Raw genomic sequence first — 21,907 nt, 5'->3', positions numbered from 1 at the left:
GGCCTACTCCTGCACCTAATTTCTATGTTTATATGTTTCTATATTCATTAAAAAGGCTTCTTTAAAAACATTGCATAGCCAGGGGGACAGTAAAATTGAAAAATACTTTAAAAATTCCACTGTATACCCATCTAAACCGGGAGCTTTACCAGAATTCATCGAGAGGATTGCTTTCTGTATTTCTTCCTCCGTGATGGGTTCATCTAACAACAGAGACTCATTATGTGGTAAATTTGGCAAGTTCAGTTTCTTTAAAAACTCATCCATTTTGGTTTTCCTACCAGTGGAAATAAATTATTTAGCAGGAAAGTGTACAGAAAAGATTCAAGGCTGTTACCAGTTCTCAGAACTATAGTTGTGGGCAAGGTTAAACGGCTAGGACTTCATTTGGAACATAGACTGAAGTGTGGTCTTTTAGAGGTGTATAAAATAAGGGAGGACATAAGGTGAATGCATAGTATTTCTCCCCCATGGTTGGGAAATTAAGAATGAGAGGGATTATGGTGTCAGTTTATTATTGTCATTTGTACTGAGATATGGTGAAATACTAAGATGAGAAAGGAAACAAAATTATGGAAGAGGAACCGAGTGGCAACTTCAGAGAATGGTAGGTATATAGAATGAGATACCAGAGGAAGACACAAAGTGCTAGAGTAACTCTGGGTCTGGCAGCATCTCTTGAGCATGTGAATAAGTGACATTTTCGGTCGAGGCCCTTCTTCAGACTGATTGTAGAAGGGATCAATCAATCAATCAACCTTTATTGTCATCTTGCAAGCAACAGTTGTACAGTGCAAAATGAAAAGACGTTTCCCAGGGAATAGCGGAGCATCGCACATGAAATTTAAAACATTTCACACATAATAACACTAAAAACAATCCAGTCCCTGATGGAACAGTATAAATAGTTAAAAGCAGGTAAAACACAACGTTAAAATACAATAAACCAATCATAAAAATGTCCGGGGCAGCTGATTTGAGTGGCCAGTGCCAGTTATTAAAGTGGCCAGTGCCAGTTATTAAAGTCAAGTGACTGTGAGTACAGAGTGACTGTTTAGCAGCCTCACAGCCTGTGGTAGGAAGCTGTTTAGCAGTCTTGTAGTCCGGGCTTTGATGCTTCGATATCTCTTGCCTGATGGCAGGAGATCCAGGTGTAGAGAGGAGGGGCAGGACAAAGCCTGGAGGGCTTGAAGGGCCAAATGACCTCCTCCTGCACCTATTTTCTATGTTATCTATCTAATAGGTTAATACAGTGGGGGGGGGGGGGAACATGAGCTAATGATAAAGATCTCGAAGGATAGATGGGAAAAGTATTTGATGAACACACATAATTGTTCTATTAATGCAAGACATAATTTAATTCAATTCAAATTATTACATAGACTATATTATTCAAAAACGAGGTTGAATAAATTTTATCCAAACGTCTCTCCCAGATGCGATAAATGTTTGTTTCAAAACGCTAATATAACACATTCATTTGTAGGATGTACAAAGTTGAATAAATTTTGGAATGATATATTTGATATATTTACAAAGCTCTTCAAGTCAAGAATAGAACCCAAAATGGAATGGATTATATTTGGAATAATAGGAGAAGATACCAATTTAAATAAAGACCAAAATGTTTTTTTTAATTATGGGCTAATAATTGGAAAGAAATTGATACTTAAATTTTGGAAAAATACAACCATACCAACTGTTAAAATGTGGATTAGGAATATGATGGACATAGCACGCCTTGAAGAAATGAGACTCCGACTAATAGATAAATATGACCAATTCTTAAGGAGTTGGTCTCCTTTCATCGACTTTTTGGAATCATGTGATGCAGCGGTACCATAAGGATTGCTGATTTCAGTTCATGACGTGGATAGATCTACATCTCCGAATATAGATTTGAAAATTTCTCTTTTAAGGGGCCTTCTCTTCTATTTCTACTTTCCACTTTTTCTTTTTTATTTTATTTTTTTATTTTTTATATACACACTTCACGTTTTTCTACTCTCTACCATCTATTTTACCACTTTTTCCCCTTTCTATTGTTTTCTTTTTCTTGTCTTGCTTACTTCCTTCTCATAACATAAAACTAGAGGTTGTACATAGAATGGATTACGGTATGACATAGTTGGCACCTAAAATTAGGTGCCACTGTATTGTTTTGTACTGTATTAACTTCTAATAAAATAAACAAATTAAAAAAAAATAATAATAAAAAAATACAGTGGGGGGGGGGGGGGGGGGGGGGAGGGGTGATGTGCGTATGTTTGGACAAAGGTCAGAGTTGACAAAACGAGTGGCCGAATTGTGAAGTTATAGGAATTAAGATTTTTCCTTCCCATGCTATGCATCAGACTCATTCGTGTTGCTGCAAAGTTTTGCTGCTTTAGCTGCTTTCTTCTTTGGGTCCTTTCCCAAATGGTATCCAAAACAACTTTAATTTAATGACATTATGGCCAAGTGTTCAGTACCAGAAAAAGTACAATAGACTCAAGATAAATTAATGATTGTGTTATTTTGTGAAACACTTGGGAAAGTGAATATTGATAGAAGGATTGTGGTAACAATGTAGGAATATTAAAATTAGAGTGAAATTGTTTTCAGGAGGCAAATATGAGACTTTCGGTATGCATGGTAGACAAATGCTGGAGAAATTTAGTGGGTGAGGCAGCATCTATGGAGCGAAGGAATGTTGCCTTTACCAATGTAGGATATGAGATATCTCAAGATGGCTGATGAGAATTTAGAAACGAAGAAGGGAAATCCAGTTATTATGTCAAATGAACCATATTTGAGAGGAATGAAAACCTGTTGGAATATGTGTTAACTTATTTGACATCTCAACACTGTTTTCCCTGCCTTATTACCCATATGTCCTAATTTGTCTGTACCCTGAAATCGATTCATCTTGGCTTTTGACAATCACTGACTGAGCTCCAGATCTCTATAGGGATGATAATTGCAGAGATTCACCACTCCTTGACGTGATGAAATTTGTGTTTTATTTCAGATGGAAATGGCATCCATCTTATTTTAAGACTGAGCTAGTTGTGGACTCCAGCCAAGGGAAAACATTATTTCCTTATCCACTTTAATGAATCCTTATAGAATATAGCATATTTCAAGGAGGCCATCCCTTGTTATCCTAAACTCCTTTTTAAAGGACAGGATGTGCTCAGTTGTTCTCTCTGTCTGAATGACAGAATTCCTATCCCAGTAAACAGTCTGGTGAATTTTTACTGTAGTCCCCCAATAGCATGGAGACCAACATAGTATTTTTTTTTTCCTCCTCCAGATGTGCTCACAAGTGTCCTATATCTATCTATCTATATATTACTAAAAGTCTAATCTTGACCGCTTTTGGCTCGTTGTGCTGTGATTTCCGAGAGAAATTTGCCACCTACGGCCCTCATTTTTGGTCACCCTGCTCAGGACCCCCCTCCGCCTTCCGGGACCGGAGGATTTTTCCCATCGATGAAAAATCAGAGATGTTATTGTTTTTTTTTTTAAAATCGCGATTCTCTCTGCTGCCCCCGCTGGCGGGAGGGAGGAGGGACTATAAAACCCGGAAGTGGTGTGCCTTACTCAGTCTCAGCAAGATGGAGGAAGCCAGATGCTCACGTCTCTCTGAGCAGAATAACACTGAACACATGTCTACTAAACTGTGAGTGCCCTTAATGTGGTTTGAAAATGAAAATATGGTTGGTTTGAAGTGAAAATGCACTGCAAATGGTTGTTTGGTTTGAAGTAATAATGCACTGCAAATGGTTGTTTGGGTTGAAGTAAAAATGTACTGCTAATGGTTGTTTGGGTTGAAGTAAAAATGCACTGCAAATGGTTGTTTGGGTTGAAGTAAAATGCACTGCAAATGGTTGTTTGGGTTGAAGTAAAATGCACTGCAAATGGTTGGTTGGGGGGGGTTTCGGGTTGAAGTAAAAATGCACTGCAAAGGGTTGTTTGGGGGGGGGGGGGATTTGGGTTGAAGTGAAAATGCACTGCAAAGGGTTCTTTGGGGGGGGGCTTTCGGGTTGAACTGAAAAGGCACTGGAAAGGGTTGTTTGGAGGGGGGGGGGGGTTGGGTTGAAATGAAAAGGCACTGCAAAGGGTTTGGGGAGAGGGGTTGGGTTGAAGTGAAAAGGCACTGCAATAGGTTGTTTGTGGGGATTTGGGTTGAAGTGAAAAGGCACTGCAAAGGGTTGTTTGTCTAAACTTGACAACTTCCTGTTTGCACTATATTGATTTTAGGTAAAACGCTACCACTTCCAGCTGTGATTTTTGCCCATCTTACTCAGTCCCCCTCCGCTGTTCAGGTGCAGAGGATTCTTCCCATCAATGAAACATAAAAGTGTTATTAGTGTTTAAAAAATGTTGAGAATCTTTCTCCTGTCAATCATGTCATGTAGGCCACACCTTTTCCGTTGGAAGGGGGAGGGATTATAAAACCCGGAAGTGTGGGTGTGGCTCGGTCTCTGCATGATGGAGGAGGCAGAGGTCACAACTCTGTCTGAGCTGTGAATCAACTGAACACACTGAATGTCTAATGAACTGTGAGTGTGGTGTTTTGTGTGGTTTCATGGTGGTTTCACCTTGCTTGAAATGGTATGAAACTGCATTAGCATGTGGTGGCCTTGCACCCTGCATGAAATGGTATGAATGCATTTGAATGCGGTGCCATTGCACCCTGCATGAAATGGTATAAAACTGCATTTAAATTTGGTGGCCTTGCACCCTGCTTGAAGTGGTATGAAACTGCACTTGAATTTGGTGGACTTGCACCCTGCTTGAAGTGGTTGGAAACTGCACTTGAATTCGGTGGCTTTGCACCCTGCTTGAAGTGGTAGGAAAATGAATCTGAATTTGGTGGCCTTGCACCCTGCTTGAAGTGGTATGAAACTGCACTTGAATTTTGTGGCCTCGCACCCTGCTCCAAGAGGTAAGAAACTGCACTTGAATTTGGTGGCCTTGCACCCTGCTTGAAATGGTAGGAAACTGGATTTGAATTTGGTGGCCTTGCACTTTGCTTGAAATGGAATTTCAAGGAATAGCCGTGAGTCAACTGCCAGCCCACCAGCCGTGAGTGAGCTGTCAGCACATCAGGCTTGAGGGACTGAGCTGCCACCCCAGAATCCATTTGGCCCACGATGTCCATACTAGCCCTCTGGAGACCAGTAGTCCCTGCAGCCAACAACACCCATACCAGCGCTCCAGAAAGCCCCCCCCCCCCCCCCCACTGGCCACCAATATTGGAATTGGTGGAGAGGTGGAATATTGCGTCGGGGTACCAGCCCTGCAGTGTGAACATGGGACCCAACGGGTCCCACTTAGTCTAGTAATTATAATAAATCATCACAATTGTCTTCAAATTTTTGCAATGGTGTCCAACATACAATGTGCTTTCCTAATTGCCTGCTGTACCCTGATGTTTAATTTCAATGAGTTCTGTACAAGGATGCCCAGATCCTATTGTTCATTGTCTTTAAAAAAAAAGGCTGTTTTCTAATGAATTGGATATTGTCCTATTTTCCTCTTGCCCAGCCACTAAGCTTGTCTCCCTGTGTCCTCCAATCACAATCCCACTTAGTTTTGTGACATAAACAAACTTGTAGTATTAACAGTATTACATGTGATCCCCATGTCCAAGTCAATATTGTAGATTGTGAATAGTTGAGTCTCAAGTATAAATCCTTGTATTTCACCAACCAAAGTCTGTCACTTTTTAGTTTGGAGATACTGTGCGGAAACAGGCCCTTCAGCCCACTAAGTTGGCACCGACCAACGACCCCCGCACATTAACACACACTAGGGACAATTTACACTTATACCAAGCCAATTAACCTACAAACCTGTACGTCTTTGGAATGTGGGAGGAAACTGAAGATCTCGGAGAAAACCCATGCAGGTCTCGGGGAGAATGTACAAACTCTGTACAGACAGCACCCGTAGTCTGGATCGAACCTGGGTCTCTGGTGCTGCAAGCGCTGTAATGAATGAATTAATGAATACGTTTATTGGCCAAGTATTCACATACAAGGAATTTGCCTTAGTGCTCCGCCCGCAAGTGACAACATGACATACAGTGACAATTAGGAATGATACATAAAATATTAAACATTAATAATAAAACATTATTGATTAAACATGTGAATTAAATAAAATACCAGAGCAAAAGGAGGCTACAGATTTTTGGTTATTGAGTAAAGCTACTACTCGTGGAAAAAAGCTGTTTTTATATCTGGCTGTGGCAGCTTTGACAGTCCAGAGTCGCCTTTCAGAGGGAAGTGATTGAATGAGTTTGTGGCCAGGGTGAGAGGGGTCAGAGATGATCTTACCCGCTCGCTTCCTGGCCCTTGCAGTGTACAGTTCGTCAATTGAACCATCATTGCCTGTGGCAGATTGAGCTTCCTCAGCTGCTGCAGGAAGTACATCCTCTGTTGTGCCTTTTTGAATGTGGAGTCGGTAGTAGCTCCCCACTTAAGGTCCTTGGAGATGATGGTTCCCAGGAACTTAAAAGACCCCACAGATGTGACTATGGAGTTGTTGATGGTGAGTGAGGTGAGGGGAGGGGGAGTTCTCCTAAAGTCTACTGTCAATTCCACTGTCTTAAGAGCATTGAGCCCCAGGTTGTTGCAATGGCACCAGGACACCAGCTGTGTCACTTCCTGTCTGTAGGTAGATTTCTCCCCATCCTGGATCAGTCCAATCAGGGTTGTGTTGTCTGTAAACTTGAGAAGCTTGACAGAAGAGTCGGTGGAGGTGCAGCCATTGGTGTAGAGAGAGTAGAAGAGAGGGGAGAGTACGCAGCCTTGTGGTGCTCCTATGCTGAGGGTTTGCGGGTCCCAGCCTCACATGCTGCTTCCTGTCTGTCAGGAAGCTGGTGATCCATCGACAGAGGGGTTCAGGCACAGTCGACTCGGAAAGTTTGGAGTGTAGTAGCTCTGGCACAATGGTGTTGAATGCAGAGCTAAAATCAACAAACAGGATCTTTGCATAAGTTATAAGAGCAGAATTAGACCATTTGGTCCATCAAGTCTACTTATGGCTGGTCTATCTTTCCCTCGCAATCCAATTCTCCTGCTTTCTCCCATTAACTCCTGACATACTAATCAAGAATCTGTCAATCTCTGCCTTATAAATATCCGGTGTCTTGGGGCTCCACAGCCTTCTGTGGAAATGAATTCCACAGATTCATCACCCTTTGACTAATGAAATTCCTCCTTATCTCCTTTCTAAAGTTACGTCCTTTTATTCCGAGACTATGTCCAGTCCTAGACACTCCATATGTCACGAAAGCATGACATTAGATTCATTAGAATGCCAATAGATGGTCATAACATCATGTTGATTCTGTTCAATCATATTATTATCTTTGAAGTGTCTTGATATCACACCCCTGACTGTATATTACTGCATTTTCTCTAAAGTTAACATCGTGATAACTGATCAAGGCCTCCTCTCTGTGCTTTTTTCCTCACCTTTCTTTCCAGCATGCTGGGGCACATTTGCTACTCTTCGATCCACAGAAAGTGTTGCAGAATTTAAAAAAAATTATGGAAGATGGTAACCAGCATCCGTTATCTTTGGAGCCACCACTTTAAAATCTGTGGGATGTTGATTACCATTTTTTGGGATCATTAACTTTTCTAGAAGTATTTCTATTTGTAGATCTTTGTTTCTTGCTAGTCTCTCTTATTCTACTTTTCTTTTATCAATTTTGTGGTCATTCATTGGTGAATTCGAGAGCTTTTACATCCCCCGTGTTTACTATCATTCTGGTAACTTTATAAGCCTTTTCCTTTTATTTAATGCTGTTCTTAATTTATTTTGTAATACATAGCATAACCACATTTCCTGTTTTCAAATTGTGTGTTATTTCTTTGAATGATTGTTGTTGCCTGTCTACTGTCATCACTTTTAATGTATTTTCTCAATTCCTTTCAACCATTCCACCTCCTGATACATTCATACATTTCTTTTTTATGTTTGAAAATCCTGGTTTGGGTTTAAACTACATCACTTTTGAACGATTTTTTGAAATTCTGTAAAGTACGTTGCTCTTTCCTTGTGGTAAACTTTAGTTTGCTCATCAAGAATCTATCTCCCTCTGCCTTTCAAATATTGAAAGGTTGTTTTCCTTAAAGGGCATTGGAAGCAGAATTCCAAAGATGTGGCCCTTTCAGACATAAAGATTTGCCCTGTCAGTCGTAAATAAACAAATGACCCTTATTTTTATAGTTTTAGGTTTTGCCAAAAGAGAAACTTCCTCTCCACACTCGCACTGTCAAGGCTCTTCAACATCCTGCTTGTTTTAGTCATCTCAGATCTCTACAGTGGTGCAGTCTTTCCTCTAAAAGGTCATGAGTCTTTGGAACTTGATTCCTCTAAGGTGATGGGAGCAGAATTTTTGGAAACTTTGAATATTTTTAAGGCTGTATAAGAGGATGAAAGATTACTTGGGTAAACATGAATGCAAGTAAATGGGAATGGATAAACAGGAACATAGAGATTGTAGTCAAATGAGCCATGATCATCGTAATTGGCAGAGCAGGTTGGAGAGACCAGGTGACCTCTTCATGATTCTATGAGTAATTTCTGAATTGGCCTTGGAGCTAGAACTACATGCACATTGACATCGAAATGGATTTGGAGAATGCATTGGCAGTCATCCATTGTAGAGATTGTAAATTTGTAAACTAACAAGATTGCATTTGAAAGACCTTAAAGAAGTGAAATTAACATAAATGCAATCAAAGCAGGTAGTACTGCACAGACCAGATTAAACCAAATATGAGCATGAGCAGGTATCTTGAAACAGGTGTGTAAAACTGTTTAAAAATCAGGGAGAATTGCTGAAAATAAAGGAATCTGTTAATGTATGTATATGTATGTGTGGTATGTATGTGTGTGTATGTCAATGCTGAGCTATTTAAAAAAATAAAATAAAATAAAATAAAATCATGGAATTATTTAGCAGATATCTGTGGAAAGAAATAGTTAATGTTAGGGGTCAATGCTGAATTTTGAATGGCTCTCCACCTTAATGTATAACTTCCTTTATGGTTATTGCACTTTTAATATCACAATACTTCATAAAGAAATATGCACTTGCTTGTCCTTTTCCTCGTCATAGAAGCTTGCAACCGTTCTGTTACACTATTAGATTGTTTCATTGTTTAACAAATTTTTCTGCATTAAATTGAAAAAAATTGTTTTGGCAAGTCCTGATAACAGCTAATATAGTTAGATGCCTTGTTTTAACCTATAATGATCAATTTGACAAACCAACATTTTAATTACTACTTCAGTGTACATAATTATAGTACCACAAGAATATCGTCAATTTTGCTACATTAGGTGGTCGTTATTACTGTTCAATTAAATTTTAACGTAAATCAAAAATCAGACCCGAAACTGAAGAAGGGTCTCGACCCGAAACGTCATCCATTCCTCCTCTCCGGAGATGCTGCCTGTCCCGTTCAGTTACTCCAGCATTTTGTGTATTCCTAGGTCTGGTTAGGTACAACACAAACACATAGTTTCCTCTGATTTTAGAACAACAGTACCGGGGAGATAAATTTTGAAAAGTATCCATGTGTGTTTCCGTAGGACTTCTTTCCTGCTTCCACCCCGCCACCAGCCCTATTATTCGCAGTAGTTACTGTTCACTTTAATACTGAGACATTTTAGTGCTGCTGACTATGGGGTAAACTGAATTTCATTGGATTCTTATTGTTTTGTGTCTGGTTTGAATTTGAACCCATGCCCCAGTGATTTTAAAATGTGTTCAATTTACTGCAACTCATAACACCCTTTAGAATACTACTTTTAATTTGATTTCAATTCCTACTTTGTGCTATATTAATCCATATGTTTATCCAGGAAATGATATTAATCTAATACTAATTATTACACTAATATTACTGAATATAGTTACTTGCATGTTAAAATGAATTAAATTGTGGCAATTAAGTGTTGAATAACCATGAAGGTATTTTTGTTACTATGTGTTACAAAAATAGTATAGGAGACACAGGAGGGTCAGGATGTTGGGATTTGGAGCAACAAATAATTTCCTGAAGGAACTCAGCAGGATGAGCAGAGTGTGTGAGGAAACATAGAAAATAGGTGCAGGAGTAGGCCATTCGGACCTTCGAGCCTGCACCGCCATTCAATATGATCATGGCTGATCATCCAACTCAGTATCCTGTACCTGCCTTCTCTCCATACCCCCTGACCCCTTTAGCCACAAGGGCCACATCTAACTCCCTCTTAAATATAGCCAATGAACTACCTTCTGTGGCAGAGAATTCCAGAGACTCACCACTCTCTGTGTGAAAAAATCTTTCCTCATCTCGGTCCTAAAAGATTTCCCCCTTATCCTTAAACTGTGACCCCTTGTTCTGGACTTCCCCAACATCGGGAACAATCTTCCTGCATCTAGCCTGTCCAACCCGTTAAGAATTTTGTAAGTAAGGAAGGTAAAGTAAGGAAAGTAAAGAAAGTAAGGAAGAAGGGTAGGGGTGGAAGAAATGGGTCTAAATACTGCATCAGGGTTTAGAATGAAGAGGGGAGATGGCCAATAGGAGAGGACATTGCGAGTGAAGATAAAGATCAGAGCTGATTGTTTGATAGTGGGAAGTGATCGACAGGTTGAACCAGGTCTGAGAGGGTGAAACTGGGTGACATCCAGGTAGATGTTAGCTAGTACACACTAGTCAAATTGATGCGTTTAAGAAGGAACTGCAGATGCTGAAAAATCGAAGGTACGCAAAAATGCTGAAGAAACTCAGCGGGTGCAGCAACGAAGGAAATAGGCAATGGTCGTTGCTTATTTCCTTCGCTCCATAGATGCTGCTGCACCCGCTGAATTTCTCCAGCATTTTTGTGTAGTCAAATTGATGCTACAGGCCAAAAAATGACATAAATGCCTCTACTTCCTTAGAAGGCTAAGGAGGTTCAGCATGTCTCCAACGACTCTTGTCAACTTCCACAGATGCACTGTAGAAAGCATCACAGCTTGGTTTGGCAACAGCTCTGTTCAACCGTAAAAATTTGAAGAGAATTGTTGATGTAGTCCCGTCTGTTGCATAAACCAGCTTTCCCACCATTGACTCCAGCTGCACCTCACGCTGACAACATAATTGTAGACCATTTACACTCCTGTAATTCCCGCTTCTCCCTGTCACTTATGGCAGGAAATACGAAAGCTTGAAAGGAAGTACCTCCAGATTCAGGAACAGCTTCTTCCATGCTGTATTGGGACTATTGAACAATCCTCCCATAAGCTAAGGGTGTAAACCTGATCTCTCAGGTTTATTCTTATTGTGGACCTCACATTTTTTTTGTATCTGCACTTTCTCTAACTGTAATGCTATTATGCTGTAACAATATATCCTGCACTCTGGTATTCTGGGTGTCAAGAGGTATGGGGAGAAGGCAGGAGAATGGGGTTAGAAGGGAAAGATAGATCAGCCATGATTGAATGGTGGAGTAGACTTGATGGGCCGAATGGCCTAATTCTAGCTCCTTACACTTATGACCTTATAATTTTGCTCTTTGCACTTCCTGATGTATTTGTGTATGATTTTATTGTACTTGTTTAGTATAATTTGACTGGATAGCGTGCAAGGATTTTTCCACTAAGTTGGTCACATGACAATAAACCAAATGCCAAATACCGATAATAGATGCCACCTCCTTTAGACGGTGTCTCATGTGGTTGTTTTCAATAGTGAGAAGGGCTGTGCCTGAGATAAACCAGGCTGCATCCACCACTCTGAAGCTTCTTGAATCCCTGTGTGTTGGAATTGCCATACCAGGCCATGATGCAACCAGTCAGGATACTTTCTAAACTATGTAGGAAAGAACTGCAGATGCTGGTTTAAATTGAAGATAGACAGAATGCTGGAGTAACTCAGCAGGACAGGCAGCATCTCTGGAGAGGAGGAATAGGTGACATTTTGGGTCGGTGAATGGGGGACGTTTTGGGTTGACCCAAAACGTCACCCATTCCTTCCTCCAGAGATGCTGCCTGTCCCGCTGAGTTACTCCAGCATTTGTGTCCACTTTCTAAAGTATACGGAGTATTTTGTGGCACGCCAAAGGTCTTCAAACTTCGAAGAAAGTAGAAGTGCTGGCACACTGCCTTCATGATTATGTCTAGTGCTGGACCCAGGACTTGTCATCCGAGATGTTAATGGCCAGGAATTTGAAGCTGCTTACTCTCACCACTACTGACTCACCATTGAAACCTGGTGTGTGGTCTCTCAACTTTCCCATGCTGATTCTCTTTACACAGGAGAACTATGAGGTGTTATTCCCCTAGTTTGCAATGGGCCCCACTCTGGTAGTGGTGAAAGCCAGGTATTGAGAGGTCAGTGTTGAAATGGGAAATGGAATTGAAATGACATGCAGCTGAGCTTGTGATGGCTGTTGGGGACAATGAATAGCGCTCTGCAAAATGTATTTATTAATGAGTCTGAAATTTAAAACAATGAGGTTATATTCTGGAAACATAGAATGTATTGAGGTTCTGGGAGATGCTGACAGAAACTAGAAATTAAATTGAGAGTTTCCCGATGTATGATTAATAATATCAAACCGAGGAGAGTTTTTTTCACCTTTTTCTTCTTGCGTTTGAGGCAGCAGAAGTTATGTAACGCCCTCCAGGCGCTGTAGCCAGTTCAACGTGCTGTTGTCGGTGATGGGGTCGGTGGGGGCGCTGCGAGTCGGCTGCCCTACCAGCAGCGTGTCTGTTATTTCAACTTTTTTGGGGGGGGTTTTATATGTCTAAGTGTTTTTTGGGTGTTTCTCGGTATGTCTTGTGTGGTGGTGGTGGGGATGGAAGAGAGGTAAACTGTTCTTCAGTCACCCTCGACAGAAAGGCGACTTTTGCATGTCACTTCTCCGCCTCTCTCGTGGCATAACAGCATGGATTGCAGCGGCCTTTAGAAACATAGAAAATAGGTGCAGGAGGAGGCCATTTGGCCCTTCGAGCCAGCAGAGCCATTCATTATGATCATGGCTGATCGTTCCCAATCAATAACCCGTGCCTGCCTTCTCCCCATATCCCTTGATTCCACTAGCCCCTGGAGCTCTCTCTTAAATCCATCCAGTGATTTGGCCTCCACTGCCCTCTGTGGCAGGGAATTCCACAAATTCACACCTCTCTGGGTGAAAACGTTTCCTCTCACCTCAGTCTTAAATGGCCTCCCCTTTATTCTAAGACTGTGGCTCCTGGTTCTGGACTCGCCTAACATTGGGAACATTTTTCCTGCATCTAGCTTGTCCAGTCTTTTTATAATTTTATATGTTTCTATAAGATCCTCCGTCATCCTTCTAAACTCCAGTGAATACAAGCCTAGTCTTTTCAATCTTTCCTCATATGGCAGTCCTGCCATCCCAGTGATCAATCTCGTGAACCTACGCTGCACTGCCTCAACCACAAGGATGTCCTTCCTCAAATTAGGAGACCAAAACTGTACGCAATACTCCAGATGTGGTCTTACCAGAGCCCTATACAACTGCAGAAAAACCTCTCTACTCCTATACTGAAATCCTCTTGTCATGAAAGCCAACATTCCATTAGCTTTGTTCACTGCCTGCTGTACCTGTAAGCCAGCTTTCAGTGACCGGTGTACAAGAACACCCAGGTCTCGCTGGACCTCCCCCATACCTAACCTAACCTCATTGAGATAATAATCTGCCCCCTTGTTTTTGCCACCAAAGTGGATAATCACACATTTATCTATATTATACTGCATCTGCCCACTCACTCAACCTGTCCAGGTCACCCTGCAACCTCCTAACATCCTCTTCACAGTTCACACTGCCACCCAGCTTTGTGTCATCTGCAAACTTGCTAGTGTTGGTCCTAATTCCCTCTTCAGAATCATTAATATATATGGGTGGCCCCAACACCGAACCTTGCGGCACTCCACTCTCCACTGCCTGCCATACTGAAAAGGACCCATTCACTCCTACTCTTTGCTTCCTGTCCGCTAACCAATTTTCTATCCATGTCAACACTCTACCCCCAATACCATGTGCTCTAATTTTAGTCACCAGTTTCCCGTGCTGAATCAAAGGCTTTCTGAAAGTCTAGATACACTACATCCACTGGCACCCCTTCATCCATGTCACATCCTCAAAAGATTCCAGAAGATTAGTCAAGCATGATTTTCCTTTCATAAATCCATGCTGACTTAGTCTAATCCTTTTACTGCTATCCAAATGCCCCATTATTACCTCTTTAATAATTGACTCCAGAATCTTCCCACCACCGAAGTCAGGCTAACTGGTCTGTAATTCCCCGTTTTCTCTCTTGCTCCTTTCTTGAAAAGTGGGATAACATTAGCTATCCTCCAATCCACAGGAACTGATCCTGAATCTATTGAACATTGGAAAATGCATCCAATGCATCCACTATTTCTAGAGCTACCTACCTGAGGACTCTGGGATGCAGACCATCAGGCCCAGGGGATTTATCATCCTTCAGTCCCATTAGCCTACCCAATACTATTTCTCGCCTAATGAAAATTTCTTTCAGTTCCTCGACCCCCTTAGATCCTCTGTCCTCCAGTACTTCTGGGAGATTGTTTGTGTCTTCCTTAGTGAAGACAGATCCGAAGTACCTGTTCAACTCTTCTGCCATTTTCTTGTTCCCCATAATTTCACCCGTGTCTGCCTTCAAAGGACCCACATTTGACTTTGCCATTCTTTTTCCCTTAACATATCTAAAGAAGCTTTTACTGTCCTTCTTTAAATTCCTGGCCCACTTCCCCTCGTACTTCATCTTTTCAGCCCGTATTGCCCGTTTTGTTTCCTTCTGTTGTCCTATGAAAATTTCCCAATCCTCTGACTTCCGGCTACTCTTTGCTGTGTTATACATCTTTTCTTTTAGTTTCATTCTATCCCTAACTTCCCTTGTCAGCCACGGTTGCCTCCTACTCCTCTTAGAATCTTTCTTCCTTTTTGGAATGAAATGATCCTGTGTCTCGGAGGCATTCTACAAACTCTCTTTCTTAGGGTCCTGAACCAATCTGATTTCCCCAGTCTACCTGCATATTGAAATCTCCCATCACCACAGTGGCATTACCTTTGTTACATGCCAATTTTAACTCCTACTGCAACTTACACCCTACATCCGGGCTACTATTTGGAGGTCTGTATTTGGGGGACTCCTGTAGTCGGGGCCCGGAGCTTCAGCAGCGGGCGCAGCGTGGACTTTTCCATCGCGGAGCGGGGTGAACCCTTGCCGGGGATCACCGGAGAAGAGCTCCGACCGCCGGCCTGCGGCGTATAAGATCCTGAAGCCGCGGTCTCCGATAGGAAAGTGGCTGATTCGGGCGCTCCAAGCCGCGGAGTGTGTTCGACTGTCCCAACGCGGAGTTTGGATCATTCCGACGAGAGGGCCTGTTTATGGCCCTAACCACGGGTGAACAAAGGAGGAGGACTGGCTGAACTTTATTGCCTTCCACCACAGTTAAGAATGCTGTGGTGGATGTTTGTGCTGAATTCTATTGTGTATTGTGAGTTATTTTTAAGTGTATCGCTGCTGACAATTTAATTTCTCTGCACCTTCGGGTGCATTTGACAAATAAATTTGACTTTGACTTTGTTGAGGGCTGTGAGGTCTACCCCTCCACCAGGGGGGCGGAGGACAGCAGTCGAAAATGACGTGCAGCGCTGTTTGCTGGTCTGCTCCACACACGCAGGCTACTGATGAACGCAGCCCCCAACGATGCATGTTGGCGTTGAACCGGCTGACCCCTGTACGGAACCGGTTCAGGGCGACCCATTCTTGGTGGGTCAGGTCCGAGCCGGGTGGGGCTGTGCTGTTCGGTGCAACAGTGAATTGAGGAGGTCGCGAACTGTAACTTATGTTCTGTAACTTCAATACCTGTGTTCCCCTCTCATACACCTTTCCGATTTAAATTGTTCCATCTTTGCAGCAAAGATCCTATAGCGAAGCAAGATAGACTACTCCTTGTAAATGCAATGGGCTGACGTGTAGTACGCAATGGAGCGGAATGTGGGCCTTTTCCCTCCATTTCAGTAACCCGACTCGCAGTGTAATCAATGTTGCAGGGGAACAGTTTGTGTTAATAAATTATAATTCTGAAAATGAGGAGAATATTTTTATCAAATAACTTATTTTTACGATGATGTTTCCGTAACCGGCTTCCGTCTCCGCACTAGTTATCTTTGCTCCGCTATGGGATCCTTGGTGCGGAGACGGAAGCCGGTTACGGAAATGGGGCCGAAAATTATCCATGAATCTGCCCATGACCGTACTATGTCTTTTTCATCGAGTGATCTATCTTGCTTGCTTTTGGATCTTTGCTTTGCGGTGCCTAAGCTCGTCAGGTCCCTCGATGCGTTCTCCTTCTTTAAGCCGCTCCTTAAAATCGGCCACTTTTTAAATATATGGTCATTTCAAATATCTTTCTGCACAATTTTTATTCATTGATAATGCTCCTGTGATGTTATATGATTTTTTTTTAATATGAAAAGTTAGACTTATTAAGAACCATTGTAGCGATAATTGCCTTGAACGGTCTGTCACGCATTATTTTCTATTGTTTATAATGTGTATTATGGAGATACTGATTACAAGTGTCAAAAGGCAGGATAAGTTGACAATGACGTTCTTTGCCTCATAATTTTGTCAGGCAGCAATCGAACAACTGCGGTATTTTACTCTGCGCTGAGTGGCAACCTGAACTTTAACTCCTGGTTGCGTTGAAGTTGTAATGTTTACATATTTCAGTCAGGCAGGCTGGAAACAGGCCCTTCGGCCCAACTAATGCGAGTGCAGAACATATTTAAGAATTTAAGGCTGAAGGAAGCTATTTTACTTCAAACAGATTAACGTGGGCATTTTTCACTCTTTGGTTATTAGCGTACCTTGAAATTTAGAATGACTGATTTTTTTAAATGTGTACTACTCTAGAACTTATGCGGTGATCTGCTTATAATTGATAACTTTGGGTAGGATTTGGATTTTAAAAAAAAGAAGAATTTTCTTGAGCCACCTGTAATTGCAGCAAAATCTCATAATGTTTCTAAAATTATATGTCCGATATCTTATACTGTGAACAACATTAAGCTAACAGCTCCCTCTGGTGTTCAGTTATATAAATAATAAGACCTGGTTTAACAATTTTACAGTTGTTGAGCCCAAGCCAAGCCAGACTAATTGAATGAGAATGATTTGAATTATTTTAATCAATTGTAGGGCTACTTAACTTTTGCTGAAGTAGCTGAGTCCATTGCATTCATGTTAGCTGACACTAGACCAAGTGCAGACCCGTTGGGTCTGTTCCCCCAACGCAAGATTCCACCACTCACCCGTTCCCCCAAAGTAAGCCCCCCCCCCCAACGCAATATTGCACCCCTTCGCATAGCCCCCAACTGCGCAGGCATGGCTCATTTATCCTCATCCCCCAGCACTCCCTCCTCCTCTTCACCCTCCCTCTTCAATCCCTAGAGAGAGAGAGAGAGGCGGGGTAGAGGGGGGGAGAGGGTAGAGGGAGGGGAATAGGGAGGGAGGGGTAAGAGAGGTAGATACGTTTTTTTCCTGAATTGGGTTAGTTTTTGGGCGGAAATACGGTAACCCCTCTACCCCTCCCCATCTCCCTCTACCACCCCATCTCCCTCCTCATTTCCCTCATCCTCCTCCCATTCCCTGCCCCAGGACCTACCCAGGTCGTAGAGCAGCCTGGAACTCGGTCTGGTTCTCGTACTCGGTTCGGATGTAGACTCAAGCCGTCAGCTCGGCCGCCACCTGGGTACCAGTGCAGGCCCCGACTACATCTCCGGGTTAGTCCCTGACCCCGGACCCAGGCTCGTCCTTAGTTCCAGCGGAGGCTTCTTTCTCGGTCCCTGTCACGGCCCCATCCCAAGCCCCGGGCTCGGCCCTCACTCCAGTTCCAGCACCAGGCTTGGCTCTAGCCAGGGCCTGCGGCACCACTCTCCCCACAAGGTATGGGTGTCGGGCGCTGGCAGCCGCCGTCACCACTCCTAGTTCACTGCGAACGCTGGAGTGCCCCTCCCTCCCGGAGTGTCCCGTCCTGCCTTGCGAGTGCAATGTGATGTCACTTTTTTTTCCTCCTGAATTGGGTTAGTTTTTGGGCGGAAATACAGTAACCAGATTTTTTTTTTTCCCTCTCTCCCCCTCCCCCCCCCACACCCCCCCCCCCCCCTCTCACTCTCTACATTCCTGGAATGCTTTGATTTAAATGTGTTCTATTCATGCCATTATTATTTGTTTTTACCTGCAGTCCCCCCCCCCCCCCTCCCCACAACTAACGGAGAACTCTGCATTCCTCTCTGTCCTTGAGCATCCTGCATTTGCATTACGCCATCATTGGTGTCCTGGTGTCAATGTCCTTACTGAATCTTTGTACCTCTAATTTTGCCATTTTTATTTAAGATGTCTAACCTTTTGTACTCTTTCAGTCATTTGATATAATTTTGGTTACTTTTGGCAAGTTAAGCAACTGAGAAGCACCGTGGAATATTTTACTCTGCAATATGGTTTCACATTATTATCTCCACGTCTGCCCGTGGAAGCATATTTCAAAATATTAAGCATAATTTAATTACGATGACACCTTGTACACTGTTATCATTTTATTTTAGCCAATCTGATAAAGAATCGGGCTCAAGTTCTGGGAGCAGCAGTGATGGAAGCAGCAGCCAATCTGATAGCAATGACTCCAGTGAATCTGGCAGTGGTTCAGACTCAGCCAGCCAATCTGATTCAGATTCATCCGGTTCAGGAAGTAACACATCTAAAGGAAAGCGACCAATCGAAAGCAAAGTTCTAAAGACTGATGGAGCAGAGGTGAATATGATAAATATGTTAGTGTGACTATTTGATATTTATTTGTAATACTAGATTTGATTCAAATTTGAAAAAATATTTCTAGAAGTTGCAGTTAATGCATCTTAATCATTAGAATGCCATCAGTCATTTTATGTTTAATGAGCGGCAAAAAGTCTTGCCAGATTATATTAAATTTCCTTGCCCCCAAGTTATTTTATATGTTTGCTTTCATTTTTGGGTTATACAAAGCAAGCATAGCCAAATAACTCACATTGCTAGTTGTAGAAAAATCTACTTGTCTGAAATCTTAAAGGTTCATATTGTTTCAGTAGAGGGGCAAAGTTTTTTGTCATATTAGCTCTTTAAAGTTTGGATTACCTTTAAGTTTAACATTTTGACATGCTATTGCTCAATCTTGCAGTTTTGGAAATCAAATCCAAGTATATTGGCTGTGCAGAGATCTGGAATGTTAAGAAAACAACAGCTACAACAGCAGCAGCTTTCTTCAAACAACAGTTCAGAGGTTTGAAAATTGATTAAAATAATCCCCAAGTTACCTTTAGTCCACCAGCATTGGCTGATCCTTCAGTGAGGGTGCACCGTTTAACATAGGAGACCAGGAAATTTTGCTCTTGCAGCTTGCAATAATAGTTATATTCCATTGAGTGCACATTGAGGAAAATATATTCAGAGATTCTACAGTAGCAGAGTAACTCTAGGTTGCTCAGCAGAACTTGATTGATTCCGAGGTTCACAGGTATTCAGTATTAATTTCATTTTTACAGATTAAGATTACATCTTGAAATATTTTTAGTAACCCCAGTGTATGCTCTAGGTCACTAAAGCCAGTGTTCAGGGATTCTGTAATTTAAAAAAAAGTTTATCTCTGAACTGTGGTTATAGTTGGGGATGTATTATGTACAGTCAATTGAACTGCAGTAACATTCTGATGATCTGATACCTTTGGACGTTTGGTTTGTGGGAAGGGAAGCTGGCCCTAATGAACCTGATGCCAAAATATCAAGGTTTTCAAATAATCTGGTAGCAGGTTATCAGAGTTTTACTGTGGTCTGCATTTGTAGATAAATTAAGAACATAAACAGTAGATATTTAATGCTTACTTGTGCATGAAAAGCTCGATCTCTGGAATGTCATTATAAAATTGTATTCCTTGCTTACCACTCCTCTCATAAGTAGTCTGTGTTGCAATTTTGTGCTGTTTATTTCAATTAGTGAAATGAAAGCAATAAGAATTGTTTGCATTTATATTTAACATTGGTAAATTTGTATTACTTTGATACTTAAGGAGGACTCATCAAGCAGTGACGACTCTGATGACGACTCGTCCTCTGAGGACACTGCCAGACATGTGAAACGCAGAGAGTAAGCTTATATTTGTGATTATTTATGACTAATAATGCCTTTTTTATCTGGTCTATTGTTAGTACAGCATTTTTGCAGACAGCTCGTTGACTCAAAATGCATAGTTAAGAGACAAGAGGAGAATGTCACAGCAGCACTTGGAGAGGACATCCTGGATGCTTGACGAATGAGTCAATATGGATATAGTTCAGGAATAAGAAAGGTGCAGCCTCTGTTTTACTATCTTGGCCTTTAGTAAAACTGATAGCCAGAAGGTGATAGGGGAACATATGTACGCAGATTATGGAAAGATGTAACTTCAACACGGTAGCTGTAGTGAACGACTTTAATTTTCCCAATATTAGACATATTATGGAAACAGGCCATTCAGCTCAACACTTCCATGCTGACAAGATCCCCATCTAAGTGTCTCATTTATCTGTGTTTCTATTCCCTATCTCTTCACTCTATCTATTCCCTCTCATGCTTTTGCACTCCACCTATCAGATCGTCCTGCAGTCTCCTACACTCCAAGGATTAAAGTCCTAACCTGCCCAATCTTCCTACAGCTCATGCCCTTGAGTCCTGGCAACACTCTTGTAAATCTTCTTTAACTCTTTCCATCTTACTGGCATTTTTATTGCTATTAATAATTATTACTATTACTCCCAGTCACTCAGCTACACTTTCTCTAGAGGCTTTTACTTTTACGTCCAGCGTAGCATGAGTGACTTTGTCATAGGTTTGCTGAAATCTACATACTCTCAAATGCACTGCCTGTTTTACCTTTTCAAAAATTTTGATAATGTAATTAGATTTGACCTTCCTGTAACAAATCCAGATGGACTGTCCTTTATTAATCAATAAATTCCTACATGAAGATTTAAACTGTCCCGCAGCAATGCCTTCATAACAAGAGGATATCAGTATAGGAGTAGAGAGGTTGTTCTGCAGTTGTATAGGGCTCTGGTAAGACCACATCTGGAGTATTGCGTACAGTTTTGGTCTCCTAATTTGAGGAAGGACATCCTTGTGATTGAGGCAGTGCAGCGTAGGTTCACAAGATTGATCCCCGGGATGGCGGGACTGTCACATGAGGAAAGATTGAAAAGACTAGGCTTGTATTCACTGGAGTTTAGAAGGATGAGGGGTAATCTTATAGAAACATAAAATTATAAAAGGACTGGACAAGCTAGATGCTGGAAAAATGTTCCCAATGTTGGGCGAGTCCAGAACCAGGGGCCACAGTCTTAGAATAAAGGGGAGGCCATTTTAGACTGAGGGGAGAAAAAACCTTTTCATCCAGAGAGTTGTGAATTTGTGGAATTCCCTCCCACCGAGGGCAGTGGAGGCCAAATCACTGGATGGATTTAAGAGAGAGTTAGATAGAGCTCTAGGGGCTAGTGGAGTCAAGGGATATGGGGAGAAGGCACGCACGGGTTATTGATTGGGGACGATCAGCCATGATCACGATTAATGGCGGTGCTGGCTCGAAGGGCCGAATGGCCTCCTCCTGCACCTATTTTCTATTTTTCTAATGATTTCCATTATTTTCCTGCTGCTGTGATTAAATCTCCTGTAATTCATTTGTTTATCAGTTAATTATTTTTTTAAATAACTAATAACATCTCTCCTTTTGCTGCAGAGAATTAGATCAGAGCTGCTGCACTTTCCTTTATTTTTGACAAGTCTGAGGTTTATTTCATTCAGACATTG

General features: G+C 41.8%; 1 protein-coding gene across 1 annotated transcript in view; it reads left to right on the top strand.

The window, feature by feature from the left end:
* chd1 (chromodomain helicase DNA binding protein 1) overlaps positions 1 to 21,907 on the top strand; it is a 146,753-nt gene that overhangs the window by 31,750 nt on the left and 93,096 nt on the right. The window contains exons 3-5 of the mRNA XM_033017363.1: positions 18,643 to 18,847; positions 19,251 to 19,352; positions 20,136 to 20,212. Coding sequence (XP_032873254.1) covers positions 18,643 to 18,847; positions 19,251 to 19,352; positions 20,136 to 20,212 — 384 coding nt within the window. The remainder of the gene's footprint in view (positions 1 to 18,642; positions 18,848 to 19,250; positions 19,353 to 20,135; positions 20,213 to 21,907) is intronic.

This window comes from Amblyraja radiata, chromosome 3, assembly GCF_010909765.2.
Source record: "Amblyraja radiata isolate CabotCenter1 chromosome 3, sAmbRad1.1.pri, whole genome shotgun sequence".
NCBI lineage: Eukaryota > Metazoa > Chordata > Chondrichthyes > Rajiformes > Rajidae > Amblyraja > Amblyraja radiata.
Note: the sequence above shows the minus strand (reverse complement) of the source record. Positions and strands in the feature narration are given on the sequence as shown.